Source organism: Oncorhynchus masou, chromosome 30 (genome assembly GCF_036934945.1).
Source record: "Oncorhynchus masou masou isolate Uvic2021 chromosome 30, UVic_Omas_1.1, whole genome shotgun sequence".
NCBI lineage: Eukaryota > Metazoa > Chordata > Actinopteri > Salmoniformes > Salmonidae > Oncorhynchus > Oncorhynchus masou.
The window spans coordinates 43561282-43582729 of record NC_088241.1 but is presented as its reverse complement, the minus strand read 5'-3'; the positions used below and the strand labels follow the sequence as shown (position 1 = coordinate 43582729).

Here is a 21448-nt window from a genome sequence, read left to right as displayed (position 1 = left end):
CCTACAAGCCCTCAGTCCAGCCTCTTTCAGCCTATTGCTGACAGTCTGAGCACTGATAGAGGAGGGATTGTGCGTTCCTGGTGTAACTCAGGCAGTTGTTGTTGCCATCCTGTACATGTCCCACAGGTGTGATGTTTGGATGTACCGATCCTGTGCAGGTGTTGTTACACGTGGTCTGTCACTGTGAGCATGATCAGCTGTACGCCCTGTCTCTCTGTAGCGCTGTCTTCGGAGTCTCACAGTATGGACAATTGTAATTTATTTCCCTGGCTGCAGATGAGCAGGGATCCTGGGCATCTTTCTTTTGGTGTTTTTCAGAGTCAGTAGAAAGGCCTCTTTGGTGTCCTAGGTTTTCAGAACTGTGACCTTAATTGGCGACCATCTGTAAACTGTTAGTGTCTTAACGACTGATCCATAGGTGCATGTTCATTAATTGTTTACGGTTCTTTGAATCAGCATGGGAAACAGTGTTTAAACCCTTTACAATGAAGATGTGTGAAGTTTTATGAATTACAGGGTCCTGAAAAAGGGACATTTATTTTTTTAGCTGAGTTTATAAAACAAGCATTTCTTATGGTCCGTTAATTCAGACACATACATTAAAAACTGAGCAAGTGCAACAGGTACTAAGTAAGCCCTGGGAAGTAGACATCGCATAAAGGGAATTTACTTGTTAAGGTCGCTCTGGAATTCACACCAGACACGCAGCGCTGGATGATCATCATTAATCAACAACTCAATGGTCCTTCCTCAGGTAAATTATAGAGACCATTGTATAAAAGATGTATTTACTAATCAAATACCATTATGGGACTCAAACTGTTTTACAACCAATTAAAAAACTATCAGGGATACAATTTAATTAAAGGAGTTAACCTGATATCACCTATTAAAATAAAGTCTGCTTTTGTCTCCCCCATTGTTTAGACCTCCTCACCACCAGAAATGTCTGAAACCTTCACTGCTTGATACAACTAATTGCAAACAGCAAGGTAATAACCAGTGTGTGTGTGTGTGTGTGTGTGTGTGTGTGTGTGTGTGTGTGTGTGTGTGTGTGCCACAGAGCTGAATCTATGACATTTGGTGTGGAGCCACTATCTGTGTTCCTACTGCCTGTGATCCTACTGCCTGTGTTCCTACTGCCTGTGATCCTACTGCCTGTGTTCCTACTGCCTGTGTTCCTACTGCCTGTGTTCCTACTGCCTGTGATACTACTGCCTGTGTTCCTACTGCCTGTGTTCCTACTGCCTGTGATCCTACTGCCTGTGTTCCTACTGCCTGTGATCCTACTGCCTGTGTTCCTACTGTCTGTGATCCTACTGCCTGTGTTCCTACTGCCTGTGATACTACTGCCTGTGTTCCTACTGCCTGTGTTCCTACTGCCTGTGATCCTACTGCCTGTGTTCCTACTGCCTGTGATCCTACTGCCTGTGATCCTACTGCCTGTGTTCCTACTGCCTGTGTTCCTACTGCCTGTGATACTACTGCCTGTGATACTACTGCCTGTGTTCCTACTGCCTGTGATCCTACTGCCTGTGTTCCTACTGCCTGTGATCCTACTGCCTGTGTTCCTACTGTCTGTGATCCTACTGCCTGTGATCCTACTGCCTGTGTTCCTACTGCCTGTGATCCTACTGCCTGTGATCCTACTGCCTGTGATCCTACTGCCTGTGATCCTACTGTCTGTGTTCCTACTGCCTGTGTTCCTACTCCTCGACCTCAGTCGGTGCAAGAAAGAATCAACCAGCTTGGCTGAGGTCACATCCCGGAGGATTCATGTGGTTTATACTATTCTGTCGTTTCTGAAGCAGACTAGCCATGTAGGGTACAGATGAAGAAAATGTAGCCATCTACTGCCAAGTCCATTATGGGTAAGGAATAGGGAAAGAATGATTGGTGGTTCTCTCTTACTTCACATTGGACATAGGATCATGTATAAAATAAAATGTTGAGCATATGACTGGCCCTGCTGTCTTGTAGCGGCTAGTGAAATAATACAGTTTTGTCAGGCGTCCAAACGTTTTGTGGTATTTTTTGTCACTAAAAAGTTGTTTAATTTAAAAAGTATGGAAATAGGTAGACATTCATAGTGAAAATGACTTTGTCTGGTGCAAAAGTAGCCCACTTAATTTCTATGGGTTTCCAAAATAATGGTTCAAACTGATGTGTGTTGTATTTATATTTTCCCTTTTAGTCCGAGGCTTATTATCAACCATCATTTTTTTCCCTGGTAGTTAATTAAGAAACTATTTCTGAAAATGTCTTTATAACATGTTAACAGAGCTGAATACTCTGTTCAAAGCTCCGAAACACCTAATTCATTGGAAATAATGCTTCACTTGTAGAAATTAAGTTAATGTGAGTGTAGAGACTGACCCTGGCTCTTTTGTATAGCAGGAGAACTTATGGGGTCTGTAGTTCTGCTACTGACCAGCAGAGGGTGGACAACCTCAACCAGGGTTAAACAAAGTGTCATCATCGTGGATGGACGTGGGGAGCACTCTAGACGCTTAAGTAAATCATGACACCTACTTACATCACCGTCCTCTTTGTAATATCTTACATTTTACTTGGAAATGTATATACATAATAATTCTATTGTTTATTATAAAAGGATTGAATCAGTTACTTTTCCTCAGGACATAAAACAAAATATACTGTAATCTCATTATTATAAGACAATATAAACTAAAGGACATGATCTAATGCTAATATATGAAAATATATATTCGGGACAAATAAGGGATCCTCTAATGTGTTATTATGTGGCAGTAAAATGAAGCCACCTATGCAACAAAAATGATCACATTCTAGCCGTCATTGTAAACACTTACACAATAGACAACCTTTGAGTGTGGTTTGCTAAGTAATAAACATGTTAATAAATTTGGCACCTAAATATTTTTTGTTAATCATCACTTAAGCCACTTATCGCCAATGCTTTATCAAAAAAAAAGCAGAGCACAAATTAGGGTAATTGGTAGCAGCTATGGCGACAGCATATTATATGAAACTGTTAAATTGCCATGTCTCTAATTCTAGCAAATGAGGCAGTTTGGCTTCAGCTTGTGGTTACCTACAGTGCATATTGATGGCAATTACGTGGTATGGAAACTTTACTGTATGTTCTTCAATCTGAGAGACCGCTACCATATAGGGAAATTTATTTATATTATTACTTTTTACACCTTTGTACGGACTCGGGAGAGGCGAAGGTTGAGAGCCATGCGTCCTCTGAAACACGACCCCGCCAAGTCGCACTGCTTCTTGACACACTGCTTGCTTAACCCTGAAGCCAGCCACACCAATGTGTCAGAGGAAACACCGTACAGCTGGCGACCATAGTCAGCATGCATGCGCCCCGAAAGGACATCCCGGCCGGCCAAACCCTCCCCTAACCCGGACGCTGCTGGGCCAATTGTGCGACCCCGGGTCTCCAGGTCGCAGCCGGCTGGAATACAGGGTCTGTAGTGATGCCTCTAGCACTGTTGTAGATTTCTGTAACAGTTAGCTTAGCTGTGTAATATTGACATAAGCTCAGAAACACTTGTTTCACAAAATGGTTCTGTTCTATCAATTTCTGTGCTGATCAGTGGGTAGTTGATTACCTCTGTCAAATGAATATGTTTAAAGTGATTAAAGATTAAAGTGTGTATTTGTATTTATTTTTGCAATAAAGATGGTGACGCTTCAACAATTAACATTTACAATAGGCCTATTTATAAAAACACATACAGCCTAATGATATACAGTATTATTTTAATAGCAGGACCATGTGCATTCCATTATTCCACTGAAGAGTATGAATTAGGCAGTTTGAGAAGGTTTGAATCCTAAGCAACCTGCATACAAAATGTTTGAAGTAATAGACCAACATAGCTACTGTAGTAGGTCAAAGCTGTGTGCTGGACAACATTGGTCGAGCATGAGTTGAGTAGGCATTGTGGTGTCAATTTCCTTTCTTTTTCAGCTTCAGACCAATGCCTACTCTTCACTTAATTTCCAAGGTTTTCATATCGGAAGGTGATTACACAACATAATTATACAACATAACACAGCAATATAGTCAAGTAAAAATACACCATAACGGAAAATGGCAACAGAAATAATGTAGTTATTAGTATTTATTTAATATTCACAGCAAAATAATCAACATGTAGCCTACCCATTAACAATTTACTGTACATACATTATTGACTGTCACTTTAGGTGGCTCGGAGAGCAATGCATGAAGTGGCACAAATTGCTCTGTGTTCTGCGCCAGCTACTTCTCTCCCTGACATCCTAGTTATACATCTTGGTGGAGACGACTTGGGACACACCAAAGGGACGGCACTGGTGTGGCTGGTGTGCAGATTTCGAGGTGGTCATCCAAACGTTTCCCGGGACAGCGGTGGTCTTCTCTGATATCGCGCAGCGGAGGAGCTGGATGTTCCAGTGGGACCAGAAGTTAACCAAATGCATAGAGTGGGCCCAGCACAATAAACATTACAGGGAACACAATCCACCACCCAGCCATAAAGCAGTGTGTTCCTGGGATGTACCATAGGGGTTGGAGTGCATCTGACGGATGAGGGCAACAACGTATTCCTTGAGAGTTGGTCTCTCCAGTATCCACCGTTCTCTCCTCCGTAGTAGCAAGATGGAGTAGGGTGTAATTGCGGCCCGCAATTCAGGGTGGTCCTACATGTGGGCATTCCTTCATCTGCAGGAACCTCTCTTTATACTTCTTGTGGTCCATTTTTTAGAAACGCTAGGACTCCGGTACACAGGCAAGAGCGCTCCAGGACAGTAGGTGGCAGTAACGTGCCGTAACGTTGGATCCCAACAGCCGATAAACCCCACAGAAGAAGAGGTGGGGGTGACAACATAGGTAGTTAGCTAGCTAGGGACAACGGTAGACAGTGTCCATCCCCAAAAGTCGGGCACTATTTTTCTGCAGTTCTACTAGTTAGCTAGCAAGCTAGGACTCAGCAGGCAGGTGTTCTGCAGGGGGGAGTGAAGGACACTGTGTGCTAGCTAGTTACCCTGCTAGTTAACTAGCTAGATAGGAGGACTCACATAGCAGGCGGGAGGCAACACCTGGTAGCTATGCAGGAACCAATGGGATGCTCGAATGGAACAGGCCGCAGTCGTAAGCACCACAGCCCCTGTCCATTGCCATTCAACGATGCTCTTTTAAGAGCAACCTAATCATTGAAAATAAGCACACACCATACGTGTGTGGGGCGGTGTGTGTCGGGACTGGGAGGGGAGTGTCAACACTATACATGAAAGAGAATGCTAAAAATGTCTCCTCAAAGAGGGGCGAACCCAGGGCCTTCAGATGTCATGGCGGTGATGGTAACGCTTACGCGACAAACCCTGTCATGAATGCATTATCTTGACGCTATTTAAATGGACAGTTTGGTGAGGACAGGAAGCTTTTGTTGTTGTTCATTCACTCGGGACTGATTGAACATTTATTTATCTTACTTGGTTAAAGTTTTTTTGTCTAAAACAGCCTCCCCCTTTTCCCTCCAAACATAACGATGGTCATTAAGGCCAAACAGTTCTATTTTTGTTTTATCAGGGTTTTCATATCGGAAGGTGATTACACAATATATTTCTTTGTCCCCATGTGCAGTTGCAAACCGTAGTCTGGCGTAGTCATGGTGTTTATACTTGCGTATTATTGTTTGTACAGATGAACGTGGTACCTTCAGGCATTTGGAAATTGCTCGCAAGGATGTAACAGACTTGTGGAGATCTAAAAAGAAAAATCTGAGGTCTTGGATGATTTCTTTTGATTTTCCCATGATGTCAAGCAAAGAGGCACTGAGTTTGAAGGTAGGCCTTGAAATACATCCACAGGTACACCTCCAATTGACTCGAATTATGTCAATTAGCCTTTCAGAAGCTTCTAAAGCCATGACATCCTTTTCTGGAATTTTCCAAGCTGTTTAAAGGCACAGTCAACTTAGTGTATGTAAACTTCTGACCCACCGGAATTGTGATACAGTGAATTGCACAAAGTAGATGTCCTAACCGACTTGCCAAAACTATAGTTTGTTAACAAGAAACGTGTGGAGTGGTTGAAAAACGAGTTTTAACGACTCCAACCTAAGTGTATGTAAACTTCCGACTTCAACTGTACTCTACTCCACACACACACAAGTCTCATCTAAAGTGTTTAAGTCATTGTGGCAAGCAACATGTTAACATCATTATAACATTTTTGCAGCGAGCAAAAACGTATTATATGGCATACTGTATGTGTATTCATCGGCACACAAACATACATATTAGTATACATATTAGCACGTTCCATAAGACATTCTAAACGCATGCAATGTCGGCACACATATTAGCACTCTGGCTAAATATCCTTAGATAAATAACCATGAAAACGCAACACAGATCATTCATGTGTTGCTTTCTGAAAGTCTCAATCTTCCTCAAGTACAAATGTCTGTCTATACCGCTGAAAAGAAGAAGGAAAAAACTGTTCTTACTCCTAAAATAAAACAGATATTTAACTTGGCTCTGGATTACATTTAGCTTCTGATGGTAATGATATTATAAAATGACTACTGGACAAACCCCATAAATAACTCCACTGTGTGGTTCCCAGACAGATATAATACTGACTGGGAAGTACAGGTTTACAAATGCATATTGTTGAAGGCACAAAGTATCACTACGAATTCACTTCAATCCCACTGAAAAGTATAACGTATACAAACAAAATGAAATTTGAAAGTTCTCTCATTTTCTTTCTATATCGTTTACATTTTAAATCCTTTTTTTTGGAAAAGAGAGTAACTGCTGCTTTCCTAAGAGGGAATTTTCATTAATTATCTGATGTTTTGTTAAGCTAAAAATATCTACCTGGAACTGAACTTTGCATGAATGTTTCATTTAGAGAACCACCGATTGCCCTATGAATGATCTTATTAGGGGGTACCGATTGCAGTAAAGTATATAAAAACACGGACAGAGCCAAATACTGTACCACAGCTAAGTTTCTGCTAATATTTAATATGCCTAGATCATAGAGGTACGAAATAAAGTCATTCGTATTGAATTATTATACCGTAAATCAATTTAATTTGTATAAAAACATATTTATCGCACATTTTTTAAATGTTTATTTACTACACTTGAAATGGCCGATTCATAGCTGAGAGAAGCTACCTTAGGTCATGATTATCATTAAAGTATAGGGGCCAGATATGCAATGAATGACTAACCCCAATATCATATGATTGCAGTTAAATCATGTCATGGGCCTAAACGGTATCTATCCAAATAAAGTGACCGGTAACCACAGAGTGAGAGAAGGGAGAAATCCTTTCAAATCAGGCAGAAGATGGAGGTATTTCCAGTCAGTCTGGGTCACTGGAGTTTTTGGTCTTTTTGCGTTTTGACACATTAATATCCACCATATGCACTGTCAGACCTTTCAGAGGTGCGTTTCATTTATGCTCTGTGGTGTGGGCAAACAGCGTGTCCAGCTGCTGCGTTTAGACAGCTCTCTTCTATCTCCTAAGCGTTGGCTCGCACATGCACCCAAACAGGCCTAGTGTGTCAGAAACAGGAATTCCACAGACCCAGGCCAAATACTTCAATAAACATCCTACTACAAAGCAGGCGCTTTAAAACAGGAGCACCGTATACAATGTAGTCAGACCCCTTGGATTTCTTCACATTTTATTGTGTTACAAAGTGGGATTTAATTGTCATCTTTGGTCAACAATCTACACAAAATACTCCGTAATGTCAAAGTGGGAGAAAAATTTGAACATTTGTTTTTTATGAATAGAAATTAAATAACTAAAATATAGTCATTGCATAAGTATTCCGCTCCCTGAGTCAATACATGTAAGAAACACCTTTGGCAGCAACTAAAGCTGTCTTCTTGGGTAAGTCTCTAAGAGCGTTGCACACCTGAATTGTGCAATATTTTCCCAAATTCTTCAAGCTCTGTCATGATGTTGGGGATAATGGCTAGACAGCCATTTTCAAGGCTTGCGATAGATTTTCAAGCAGATTTAAGTCAATACTGTAACTTGGCCACTCAGGAATATTCACTCTTCTTGGTAAGCAACTCCAGTGTAGGTTATTGTCCTGCTGATATATGGATTCCTCTCCCAGTCTCGGGGCTAAAGCAGACTGAATCTGGCTTTCGAAAAGCTCCCCGGTCTTTGTACAGTAGTTGAATCTGTGCTTGAAATTCAACACTTGACTGAGGGACCTTACATATGTTGTATGTAGGGGGGACAGAGGAAGGGTTAGTCATTAAAAAATTAAATATTGTTTTCTTCCACTTTGACATTACAGAATATTTATTTTGGAACAATAACATGTGAGGAAATCCAAGGGGTCTGAATACTTTTGCAATGCAATGCATATTTTTTCCAACGTCAGTTTGTCGACAATGACATAAAACGTACACAAAGCAGGCATGTGGAATTATGTTATAAGGTGATAACATTATGTTTCTCTCAGGTGACATTAGCACTATTGTGACTATTACAATACAACAGACACAGAGAAATACCTTAAAGGCATTACTACTTTTTAGACAATTTAAAAAATATTGACTCAACTCCTCGTAAAAAATTCCTGTACGGATCACAGGAAAATAACCTGGACTTTTTTCCCTGTCTGTTGTGGACTGCTTGCCTGCTAGGATAGTACATGTTTTCGAAACAGAATAACTTATTTTCAGTCAAATACCCAAAGCAGAGGAGGGCCGGGCCTCTACAGGCTTTACTGTACTGTACCTTGAGGTACTTGACCAGTTTCTGGATCTGCCAGTACTCTGAGGGCAGGTCTGTGTTGCTCTCCGTGCGGCGCTCTGGCTGCTCCTCATCCTCCTCACTCTCTGATGAACTCTCACTGAAGTCATCGGCGCCACCAACTCCTCCCGGGGTCTTACTGAGGAGCAGGACCCAGCAGGAGATAACAATCAACATCTAGGCTGTGTGTTCATACTCATACACAAGAAGAGTTTCAATGTCGGCATGTGATAACAAAATATGAAGGTTAATGTCCAGGATTTACTTTTGTAATTTAAAATAACTGAAAGGTTATTCTATACAACAAGCATTTACATTTACATTTACATTTAAGTCATTTAGCAGACGCTCTTATCCAGAGCGACTTACAAATTGGTGAATTCACCTTATGACATCTAGTGGAACAGCCACTTTACAATAGTGCATCTACACACACTAGGTCTAGATAGTATATGGATGTCATAAGGTGAATTCACCAATTTGTAAGTCGCTCTGGATAAGAGCGTCTGCCAAATGACTTAAATGTAAATGTAATGTGTAATAACTATACAAGGACTGGATGGTCTTCAGAAATAGATTGGAGCGGTTGAGGGTAGCAGAAAGGTTAGGAGTAAAAACAAACACAAGATAACTCTTATAAAATAGTTTGTGTCCCTAAAATGTATATACTATGTATAAGGTGGTAGGGTTAGTGGAAAACAATAAAGGAAAATATATATTTTTAAAGATCTGTGTATATCGCTGCAGAATGCCGTGGTAGCAATGCTGGTTAAGTGTGCCTTGAATTCTAAATAAATCAAAGACAGAGTCACCAGCAAAGCAACCCCACACCATCACACCTCCTCCACCATGCTTCACGGTGGGAACCACACATGTGGAGTTCATCCGTTCACCTACTATGCGTCTCACAAAGACAGTGCTTGGAACCCAAAATCTCAAAGTTGGACTCATCAGACCAAAGGACAGATTTCCACTGGTCTAATGTCCATTGCTCGTGTTTCTTGGCCCAAGCAAGCCTCTTCTTCTTATTGGTTTCCTTTAGTAGTGGTTTCTTTGCAACAATTCAACCATGAAGACCTGATTCCCGCAGTCTCCTCTGAACAGTTGATGTTGAGATGTGTTATACATGAACTCTGTGAAGCATTTATTTCGGCTGGAATCTGAGGATGGTAACTCTAATGAACTTATCCTCTGCAGCAGAGGTAACTTTGGATCTTCCTTTCCTGTGGCGGTCCTCATGAGAGCCAGTTTTATAATAGAGCTTGATGGTTTTGCGACTGCACCTGAAGAAACTAAAAGTTCTTGAATTTTTTTCCGCATTGACATGTCTTAAAGTAATGATCCACTGTTGTTTCTCTTTGCTTATTTGAGCTGTTCTTGCCATAATATGGACTTGGTCTTTTAGGGATATCTTCTGTTTACCACCCCTACCTTGTCACAACACAACTGATTGGCTCAAACGCATTAAGAAGAAAATAAATTCCACAAATTAACTTTTAACAAAGGCACACCTGTTAATTGAATTGTATTCCATGTGACTACCTCATGAAGCTGGTTGAGAGAATGCCAAGAGTGTGCAAAGCTGTCATCAAGGCAAAGGGAGGCTACTTTGAAGAACCTCAAATTTAACTTATCTTTTGATTTGCTTTAACACTTTTTTTGGTTACTACATGATTCCATATGTGTTATTTCATAGTGTTGATGTCTTCACTATTATTCTACAATGTAGAAAATAGTAAAAAATAAAGAAAAACTCTTAAATGAGTCGGCGTGTCCAAACTTTTGAATGGTACTGTATATATTTACAAAGAAATATATGGGGATTGGAAATGATGCAGACAATTAAATTGATGGAAGCTACAATTTATCTGCAATATTAAAGCTGATCTACCCCCTAAAATAATTAACGATACAAGTACATACACAGGAAGGATTTAAATAACTGTAATGATACACATAACAATATTTGAGGTTTCTCCATTTAAAATAACGGCAATGTTATTCTATGCAACAAGCACCATTAAAATAAATGGAAGTGTCAGGTTTGAACGTCCTCGAGATCTAAGCAGCAGCAACCAGGCATAAAGTGAGAGAGAGGGTCTGAAAGTAATGGGGGAACTGGAGTATTCATCATCATACTACACAGAGCGGGCCTCTCTCTACCTTCGCCTTCCTTCCATACACGCAAACAGAAATGCAGATGGATTTTAAAGTCAGCTGGGCCACTCAAATAAGTGTATCATTAAAACGGCGCACCGCAGAGCAATGAAATTTGGTACATGTTCTAATGGGTCCGCGGGGAGATGGTTCCCATGTACACAGATAGAATTTCCAGAGAAGGCCATTATCAGAGGAAACCAGCCGATATGACCATTTCCCAGGCAGCGTAGCAGAGCCATGATAAACACTGAACCAAGCCTTAATTAAGCAGTGAAGCACGGTCCCTGTGTCTGCTATCACTACTGTCCATAAGTAATGTCAGTAGGCTCCCTGAGGGAAAGGGGGATACCTAGTCACTTGCACAACTGAATGCATTTAACCCACACCTTCTGAATCAGAGAGGTGTGGAGTGCTGTCTTAATCAACGTCCAGGGGAGCAGTTGTTGTTGGGGTTCATTTCCTGGCAGAACGGTAGATTTTTCACCTTTGCCGGCTCTGGGATATAAACCAGCAAACTTTGGGTTACTGGCCCAACGCTCTTAACCGCAAGGCTACCTGCCTAGGTCCCCTCCTGTACGTGTACCAAGTTTCACTGGTGCAAGTTGGAAAAAAGCTCATCGGCAGAACAGTGTCTACAGTTGACCCAGTAACTTTACTAGAGGTCCTGTATATACTGGCCTGTCACAATTATGGGGACAGCTGGAAACCTCACTGCCAGGCTCCAGAGGAAAAACAGGGAAGGTGTACATCAGACGCATACATTATCTTATATAAGAATACTTAGAATCCACAGAGAATATCATCATAGATCAAAAGAATGTTGCCAATCTTTTCTTTCTGTCAACTCAGCAATCTCCTGTTCTGTCGGCTGCTGCTTTCTCTGCTGTACTGTGGAAGCTCTGTCAATTGTGCAGCGCAGGAAGAGAAATCCCCATCAGGTGGCTTACGTTTTATTAGACGACTGCCGACCAGGTAAGGAGGACACAGAGACATCGGCTTTCTTCTGCATCTTCTCCTGTGCCTCGGCAAACTTTTCACTCACTGCATTCTTTTTCGATGTCTTGTCATCTGCTTCACTACAAAAAATGAAATAAAAATAAAAGGCACACATCGTTACCCATTTGTCTGTTTTTAAATAGTTATTTATCGTAACATAACATCATCATCATCATCATCTAAGGCATTGAGGGAGAGAAGAGAGACGCAGGGATTTGAGGCTTTCTTAGCCGTTTAAAGGCACTTTTATCTGGAGCCAGTTGCCTCTTAAAAATGGGGACACTTATCACAAGGTGCAGCTGCAAATACTCAAACCCCTGCTAGATCTATTTATCAATCAAAGAACATATGCGATAGATCATTTCTGTGAATTTATCCTCCCGCGCCCAAGTTTTCAGTCTATAATTGAGCTGAGGGGTTCAACACAGTGAACACATCCATTAGCTGGGATCGTCCAGATAATCAGGAATAGTTTTGCCCTCCCTTATAAGCCATATAAAACCATATATTTATAATGTGTGACTGCTGGCATGTGGAGAAGACACAATGAGACAAACGCAGCCATCGGCGTGCTTGACTCCAGCATCACCCCCTTCTTACTTAAAAGCTTCAAATCTATTGGAGCAGAAAGTTCCCGCCACGCATATCACATGCATTGCAATATTTCAAGGACATTGTATCTCAGGGTGGAATTATCACGTACTCATAGGGAGACGCGAGACCGAGGTTCTTCCATTTCAAAGATGGTTCTAATTTCTTTTTGCCGCCTGGCTTGTTTTGCACAAGCTGTTGTCTCGCCTTCTCATGCACATTCTTTTCCTGATGCTCGTAAGACCTCTGGGGTTGGCCTTGTTCCTCTGCATCAACCAATTCCACATGTTGGACCTTTTGTGTTGGAGGTTCTTCTCGAACGGCAAAATCCTGTTGAGGGGGAAAAAAAGACATGAGGAAATAGGACCTCTCTTAATTTGCACCAAAATGCAAGCAGTGAAATAAATTTGGGTCGTAAAATTATATGGACTTGGGTCGCTAAAATAGTTCTTCCTCTGAATGATTGTTCTTTTCACAACGTTTTCGGGCCTATTGTGATTCCTTTAAGTTATAAAGCATATTTTCCATTGTACATCTGATACGTTGCCTCTTTATTCATTTATTTGAGAGACATCACACACTGGTGTCTGAAAGAGTGTCGTTCAGTTCTTCTCAGCCCAAGAAGAACCCTATAAAAAACGAATCAGGGTTATAAGTCTGTATCTGGGACTGTTCATGATAAAAAACCGTACTTTCTCATCATTCCAAGCATCAGAATAACAATTCAGCCTTTATTACTGAGCGAAGGGAATAAAACGACACATTCCCAGTGCTTTACAACACAGAAGAGGTCCCCTTCTATTAATTGGCTGAACAATATCAAACGTTTCTTTACATTCCTCACGCTAAAACCTTGCAGTTTGGCATGGAGAAAGTAGAGCCTTTGTGTCACTGTTATTCAAAGATGATTTTTAAAGTTTCTGAAGGTCTTTTTACCCAACTTTACAACCTAACATAAGAATGCCAACAAGACACACATGAATGGATTGCAGGCAGGGAACGTTTTATAATCACAGACACCTGCTAGGCAGAAAATTGTTCGCCCCAGACTGCCATTGCTCCCAATGAGCTCATTTTTGATTTGTGATTTTCAGAAGTAAAAGGGGAAAAATAATTAACATGGAATACTACGGCTGTGTTTGTACGTTCGGCCCAACCACGCTCGGCCACTTTTCAAAAGGCTTGTGTGTCTTAGAACCCAGAGTGACCTTCCAGCTACTGCAGGCCAATTCAGTCCCCCGTGCTGCATTTCAGGTGTCCAACCTTACCTCTTTTTACGATACCTGAAATGGACAAACTCCATATGCTAAGACCGAAGGAAACATTCCAAAGTCTATGGCACACGACAGCAGCGCACACAGCACAGGGACGGGCTCTGTCAGAGCAGTTAGAGGGCCAACAAACAAGTGCACAGACACTTTAAGCAAGTCTGACGCCTGCCTGCCTGCAACTCTCCTCAGAATTCTCAGCGACTTCCAAATCATTGGAACAATTATTATTTTTGTGCCACGTTCCAAGCCCTCACTGAGACACCTGAGACTCCAAATATTTACACATGTTATGGACTTGTATCAATAATGACTTGCTCCACACAGTGATGGAAAATCAGAAGAGGTGCAACAAATGTGCAGCTGTCAGCTAATGTGTAGCTGTCAGCTAATGGTGTAGCTGTCAGCTAATGGGTAGCTGTCAGCTAATGTGTAGCTGTCAGCTAATGGTGTAGCTGTCAGATAATTTGGAAGCTGTCAGCTAATGGGTAGCTGTCAGCTAATGGTGTAGCTGTCAGCTAACGGGTAGCTGTCAGCTAACGGGTAGCTGTCAGCTAATGTGTAGCTGTCAGCTAATGGTGTAGCTGTCAGCTAATGGGTAGCTGTCAGCTAATGGGTAGCTGTCAGCTAATGGTGTAGCTGTCAGCTAATGTGTAGCTGTCAGCTAATGTGTAGCTGTCAGCTAACGGGTAGCTGTCAGCTAATGTGTAGCTGTCAGCTAATGGTGTAGCTGTCAGCTAATGGTGTAGCTGTCAGCTAATGGGTAGCTGTCAGCTAATGGGTAGCTGTCAGCTAATGGTGTAGCTGTCAGCTAATGGGAAGCTGTCAGCTAAAGTGTAGCTGTCAGCTAATGGTGTAGCTGTCAGCTAATGGGTAGCTGTCAGCTAATGTGTAACTGTCAGCTAATGGGTAACTGTCAGCTAATGTGTAACTGTCAGCTAATGGGTAGCTGTCAGCTAATGGGTAGCTGTCAGCTAATGGTGTAGCTGTCAGCTAATGTGTAACTGTCAGCTAATGGGTAGCTGTCAGCTAATGGGTAGCTGTCATCTAATGTGTAACTGTCAGCTAATGGGTAGCTGTCAGCTAATGTGTAACTGTCAGCTAATGGGTAGCTGTCAGCTAATGGGTAGCTGTCAGCTAATGTGTAACTGTCAGCTAATGGGTAGCTGTCAGCTAATGGGTAGCTGTCATCTAATGTGTAACTGTCAGCTAATGGGTAGCTGTCAGCTAATGGGTAGCTGTCAGCTAATGTGTAACTGTCAGCTAATGGGTAGCTGTCATCTAATGTGTAACTGTCAGCTAATGGGTAGCTGTCAGCTAATGGGTAGCTGTCAGCTAATGTGTAACTGTCAGCTAATGTGTAACTGTGAGCTAATGGGGTAGCTGTCAGCTAATGTGTAACTGTCAGCTAATGGGGTAGCTGTCAGCTAATGGGTAGCTGTCAGCTAATGGGTAGCTGTCAGCTAATGTGTAACTGTCAGCTAATGTGTAACTGTCAGCTAATGGGTAGCTGTCAGCTAATGGGTAGCTGTCAGCTAATGTGTAACTGTCAGCTAATTTGCAACTGTCAGCTAATGTGTAACTGTCAGCTAATGGGTAGCTGTCAGCTAATGGGTAGCTGTCAGCTAATGTGTAGCTGTCAGCTAATGGTGTAGCTGTCAGCTAACGGGTAGCTGTCAGCTAACGTTTAGCTGTCAGCTAATGGTGTAGCTGTCAGCTAATGGGTAGCTGTCATCTAATGTGTAACTGTCAGCTAATGGGTAGCTGTCAGCAAATGAGTAGCTGTCAGCTAATGTGTAACTGTCAGCTAATGTGTAACTGTCAGCTAATGGGGTAGCTGTCAGCTAATGTGTAACTGTCAGCTAATGGGGTAGCTGTCAGCTAATGGGTAGCTGTCAGCTAATGGGTAACTGTCAGCTAATGTGTAACTGTCAGCTAATGGGGTAGCTGTCAGCTAATGTGTAACTGTCAGCTAATGGGGTAGCTGTCAGCTAATGGGTAGCTGTCAGCTAATGGGTAGCTGTCAGCTAATGTGTAACTGTCAGCTAATGGGTAGCTGTCAGCTAATGGGTAGCTGTCAGCTAATGTGTAACTGTCAGCTAATTTGCAACTGCCAGCTAATGTGTAACTGTCAGCTAATGGGTAGCTGTCAGCTAATGGGTAGCTGTCAGCTAATGTGTAGCTGTCAGCTAATGGTGTAGCTGTCATCTAATGTGTAACTGTCAGCTAATGGGTAGCTGTCAGCTAATGGGTAGCTGTCAGCTAATGTGTAACTGTCAGCTAATGTGTAACTGTCAGCTAATGGGGTAGCTGTCAGCTAATGTGTAACTGTCAGCTAATGGGGTAGCTGTCAGCTAATGGGTAGCTGTCAGCTAATGTGTAACTGTCAGCTAATGTGTAACTGTCAGCTAATGGGGTAGCTGTCAGCTAATGTGTAACTGTCAGCTAATGGGGTAGCTGTCAGCTAATGGGTAGCTGTCAGCTAATGGGTAGCTGTCAGCTAATGTGTAACTGTCAGCTAATGGGGAGCTGTCAGCTAATGTGTAACTGTCAGCTAATTTGCAACTGTCAGCTAATGTGTAACTGTCAGCTAATGGGTAGCTGTCAGCTAATGGGTAGCTGTCAGCTAATGTGTAGCTGTCAGCTAATGGTGTAGCTGTCAGCTAACGGGTAGCTGTCAGCTAATGTTTAGCTGTCAGCTAATGGTGTAGCTGTCAGCTAATGGGTAGCTGTCAGCTAATTGTGTAGCTGTCAGCTAATGTGTAGCTGTCAGCTAATGGTGTAGCTGTCAGCTAACGGTGTAGCTGTCAGCTAACGGGTAGTTGTCAGCTAACGGGTAGCTGTCAGCTAACGGGTAGCTGTCAGCTAATGGTGTAGCTGTCAGCTAATGGGTAGCTGTCAGCTAATGTGCAACTGTCAGCTAATGTGTAACTGTCAGTTATTGGGTAGCTGTCAGCTAATGGGTAGCTGTCAGCTAATGGGTAGCTGTCAGCTAATGGGTAGCTGTCAGCTAATGGGTAGCTGTCAGCTAATGGTGTAGCTGTCAGCTAATGGGTAGCTGTCAGCTAATGGGAAGCTGTCAGCTAAAGTGTAGCTGTCAGCTAATGGTGTAGCTGTCAGCTAATGTGTAACTGTCAGCTAATGGGTAACTGTCAGCTAATGTGTAACTGTCAGCTAATGTGTAACTGTCAGCTAATGGGTAGCTGTCAGCTAATGTGTAACTGTCAGCTAATGGGTAACTGTCAGCTAATGGGTAGCTGTCAGCTAATGTGTAACTGTCAGCTAATGTGTAACTGTCAGCTAATGGGGTAGCTGTCAGCTAATGTGTAACTGTCAGCTAATGGATAGCTGTCAGCTAATGGATAGCTGTCAGCTAATGGGTAGCTGTCAGCTAATGTGTAGCTGTCAGCTAATGGGTAGCTGTCAGCTAATGTGTAACTGTCAGCTAATGGGTAGCTGTCAGCTAATGTGTAACTGTCAGCTAATGTGTAACTGTCAGCTAATATGTAACTGTCAGCTAATGGGTTGCTGTCAGCTAATGGGTAGCAGTTAGCTAATGTGTAACTGTCAGCTAATGTGTAACTGTCAGCTAATGTGTAACTGTCAGCTAATGGGGTAGCTGTCAGCTAATGTGTAACTGTCAGCTAATGGATAGCTGTCAGCTAATGGGTAGCTGTCAGCTAATGGGTAGCTGTCAGCTAATGTGTAACTGTCAGCTAATGGGTAGCTGTCAGCTAATGTGTAACTGTCAGCTAATGTGCAACTGTCAGCTAATGTGTAACTGTCAGCTAATGGGTAGCTGTCAGCTAATGGGTAGCTGTCAGCTAATGGGTAGCTGTCAGTGGCAGAGCTCCGCGAGACTCCGTGTGGAGAGTGAACGTGACAGCAGAGATAGATTGATTTCGTGACATTTGAATTGCATCTTTGCGTGTGATCGCGCATGCAAAACACAGACACCATGTTCAATTTCTAATCACGTTGTAATTTTCAGACCGAGCCAGTCCAACACTCGTTCAGTCAGTCCAACACACCAAGGAAGGGAGTAGCATTATGCTGTATGCTTCCCAGGTGCTGCACTCTTCTCCTCTGGCTGCCTCTTGCTTATTTGATTGAGAATGTCTGATCTAATAAAACTGTGGAAAAAAAATCTGCTTCCGCGACGCTGGGAACGAGTAGATCATGTTCAGAGATTGGTGTTGTTATCTTTGGCTATCACCCTGCCAGGCTTCATGTTGACTTGGATCACAACCGTTTTGGGCTCTTGGTGATACAATCAGAGAGCAGGTCCCGGCCGGAGCGGTTTAGGACGTACATTTTTTTGTCCTCAAGATTGAATGCAATTATTTTTTTGCTGTATGTCTGAACAAGTTACAGATATTCCACCAATCAATACAAACGGCTTTTGATCTGCAATCAGCATTCAAGCTGACCCTTTCTCATATAAGAAGTGTGCTTAAGGATTGCAGAGGGAAAATCCTTTGGTGGGGTGTAAAAAGGCCAGAAAGACATTGCCTGATTTGAGTGCAAAACACTCCCTTTATATCACCTCATCGTCACAATCCAATGTTTTTCTACATAACTGTAGCGACTTCAAAGGGCAAAAGAAGTAGGCAGAGAAATCCTGTGACTTGATTTGTATCTCAGCTACCTCATTTACAGTAGTGTTTTACGGCCTACTGTCCAACATCCTCAGACTGACAGGTTCAACCTCATGGCATCACTCCTCACAGACACAGGGCTCATAAAACATTAAAGCCTGGATGGCCATTTTACACAGCACAGCACAGCGGCCTGGCACTGCTCATTGGGGTTTATACGGCCTCACTTACCCGTCACTTAACCTAACCTGTCTCTCTGTGGCACTAAGTCACACTGACTGGCCAAGCACAATTCAATTGAAAGTAATGAGGCGGCTCTTTCTCCTTGATAATATCGTTATTTCCAAATGGGGAGAACAATGGTTGTTATAGGCCACTGTAGTAACATGATGTAAATGGTAAATGTCTCGGGAACGACCATGGATTATGGAGGAGGGGCTATTATGGCAGATCGTACTTCAGACAACTCTTGTATGTCAAACAAGGCATTTCCTTTGTCTTAAGCTATTGTCCATAAAGCAAGCACGGACTTACCAGTTCCTGAAATTGTGTGGGAAAAGACTAAATATATTATTGTCTGCCAGGCTTTACATTTGCAAACTACAATATATTAGTGTGACAACGTCCCACTGGTTGAGTTGTCAAGCAATGTGAATTCAATGTGAAATCAACAAAACATTATTTTTTTTTAAAGTTGGGTGGGGAAAAAAATACTAAATTCTCATACGTTGGTGATTTTTTTGCAAATCCAATTAGTTTTCCACATTGATTCAACGTCCTCACATCAAATTTTTGTTGTAGAAGTGACATGGAAACAATGTTGACTCAACCAGTGGGCTCCTCATTTTAAAGAGCAAGATTTACAGAAAGGGGTAAAATGATATCAGTTTTAATCACATTTCCGTTCCAATAGCTCAAGGACAGATTTATCGCGAATATAAACCTGATATAAACAGAAATGAACGATTTAAAGTGGGAAAACACTATTATTTGTTTAGCTAGACTATTTTGTTGTAACTACTCATAAGACAGTCCAAATAGACACGAAGAAACTAATAAATACTCAATATACTTGTTGAATCAATTAAATAAAACATTGTGTCCTTTCCTAGAACATACATAAATGTACAAAGTTTCTTCGTAAATATTTGGCCCCTGTAACTGTATAGCTAGCATGCCTGTAAATTATACAGCATTTTCCAACAGTACATTATCGAGTCACTCGTGACAAAAAATATGTCCAGATATTCAGATGATAAACACATTTTTTCCCACCACAGCTTGAAGTCATTATTGGGGTGATTTGTTAATTCATCAAATCACTTAAGCAGGAAACAGCACTACTGAATGAATCACTGGCATTTCAGGGCAACACATGACTCTGTCTGTGTGAGTAACTGGACTGTTTTTTGTGTGTTTTTTTTACATTCTTTTCAACTGGTGTGATTTGGAAAGTAAGGTTAGGTAGTGCTGCAATAGCTTCAGAGTTCTCACTGTGCACCGTGACAACCAGACACTAGCTCACCAGGGAGGACAAGCGCAGACACTGAATCACAATCCTAAACGCACTCTACTATGCATTACATTACGTCATCTATGATCAGTTCGAATGCATACTGCTTCGTGGGGTTATCGGCAGAGCAAATATTACTCGGAGAAAACCCGCAACCTGCTTCACGTGAAACCCTACCTGTTTATTTATGTTCTCTGCAAAATGGGGAGACTTGCTTTTCAGAAGGGTTACCAGGTCTCTGTAGACATCGCTTGTTCTGTCATAGGCATTTTCCTCGCCCTCCTGCCTTATGCCCTGTGAAGACCAAGATGACATTTTATGTATCAGATCAATACTACTAATACATAATACCATGAAGCTATTCACTGTTACTGGCAGAGACTATAGGCTCAGTTGGATATCTGTCAGAACAACTGAGGTTAGAGAGGATCAAAGTATCAAAACGCAGCTTCACAGGCTGGAATTGAAAACCAGTGTGCACCGCCTGCACCCACATTATGTTCAACTGTAATCTTTTAGGTGTCATTTTGTAAATATGCCATCAATGTCATGCATGTTGTAACACGGGTTTCAGTGTCCTGAATTGAACCATTTCCAGGTGAGCAGACGGGGAGACAGGAAATGTACTAACTCGGGCAATCAGGCAATGACGGAGAGAGTGAAAGACGCTGAGGCATGTCAAATGTTTCCTTATGATTAATTGCAGACACGTTAAGGTCAATGGGGTGGTTGTAAATGTTTAACAACACAGGGCAAACTTGGAATTCGACCATACAGCTAACGCTACTTCAGTACATAAATCGCAAAACTTTTCAGTGACACTTACCTAATGTTTTGGAAACTTTACGGGCTATCATTAACAGAAACGTTCTATATCATAAAAATTTAGATTAAGATTATTTTTAACTTGCTGTGCTTGTTCATAACAATTGGCAAACATTCTGTGCTAAAATATCTTGACTATTAATTGACCGATGCCTAAAGCATTTATGACAAAACACATCCTGTAGACTAAAAATAATGTCTAATGCGGAGAATGGAATACTGTTGACTGAAATTCAGTTTATGTAAACTGAAACGAGAGGAGAAAATAGAGAGCATTTCTTGATGCAGTATTTCTGTTTGACAGTTTAGACATAATCCACAACTAATTTGCTTCTCAGTCTACTGGAAACTGGTGGTGATTCAGTGAAACTAATCTATCTCTAGCTATCTTACCCCATTGAGAAAGACTCCAGCTGTGCTGCAGGTGATGTGCAGGGGCTGAGTGTCACACGGCTTTATCACTAGGTAGCAGATCTCACCATGCACCTGCCTCCAAGGAGGAGTTCGACAGCCATTGGTGAACTCATAATCTGCAGAAAAATAAGAAGAGCATACCAGAGCATGTCAGTTCAGTGTACAATGTACATGAAATCAATAGGATTTCACCATACAGTAGTAATGTCTCTATAGGGAATTAGGCCACATTGTGAGATTTCCTTGAAGGTACAGAACGTATGAGGGGATCAAGGATTAGAGGGAAAATACAGATCCAAT

At 41.9% G+C, this 21448-nt stretch overlaps 1 protein-coding gene across 2 annotated transcripts in view; it reads right to left on the bottom strand.

The window, feature by feature from the left end:
* LOC135522637 (outer dynein arm-docking complex subunit 2-like) overlaps positions 1-21448 on the bottom strand; it is a 76790-nt gene that overhangs the window by 42538 nt on the left and 12804 nt on the right. For both annotated transcript variants that reach the window (XM_064949085.1, XM_064949086.1), the window contains 5 exons: positions 21128-21264; positions 20087-20203; positions 12643-12860; positions 11891-12019; positions 8769-8922 (listed from right to left, as the gene is read on the bottom strand). In XM_064949085.1, coding sequence (XP_064805157.1) covers positions 8769-8922; positions 11891-12019; positions 12643-12860; positions 20087-20203; positions 21128-21264 — 755 coding nt within the window. The remainder of the gene's footprint in view (positions 1-8768; positions 8923-11890; positions 12020-12642; positions 12861-20086; positions 20204-21127; positions 21265-21448) is intronic.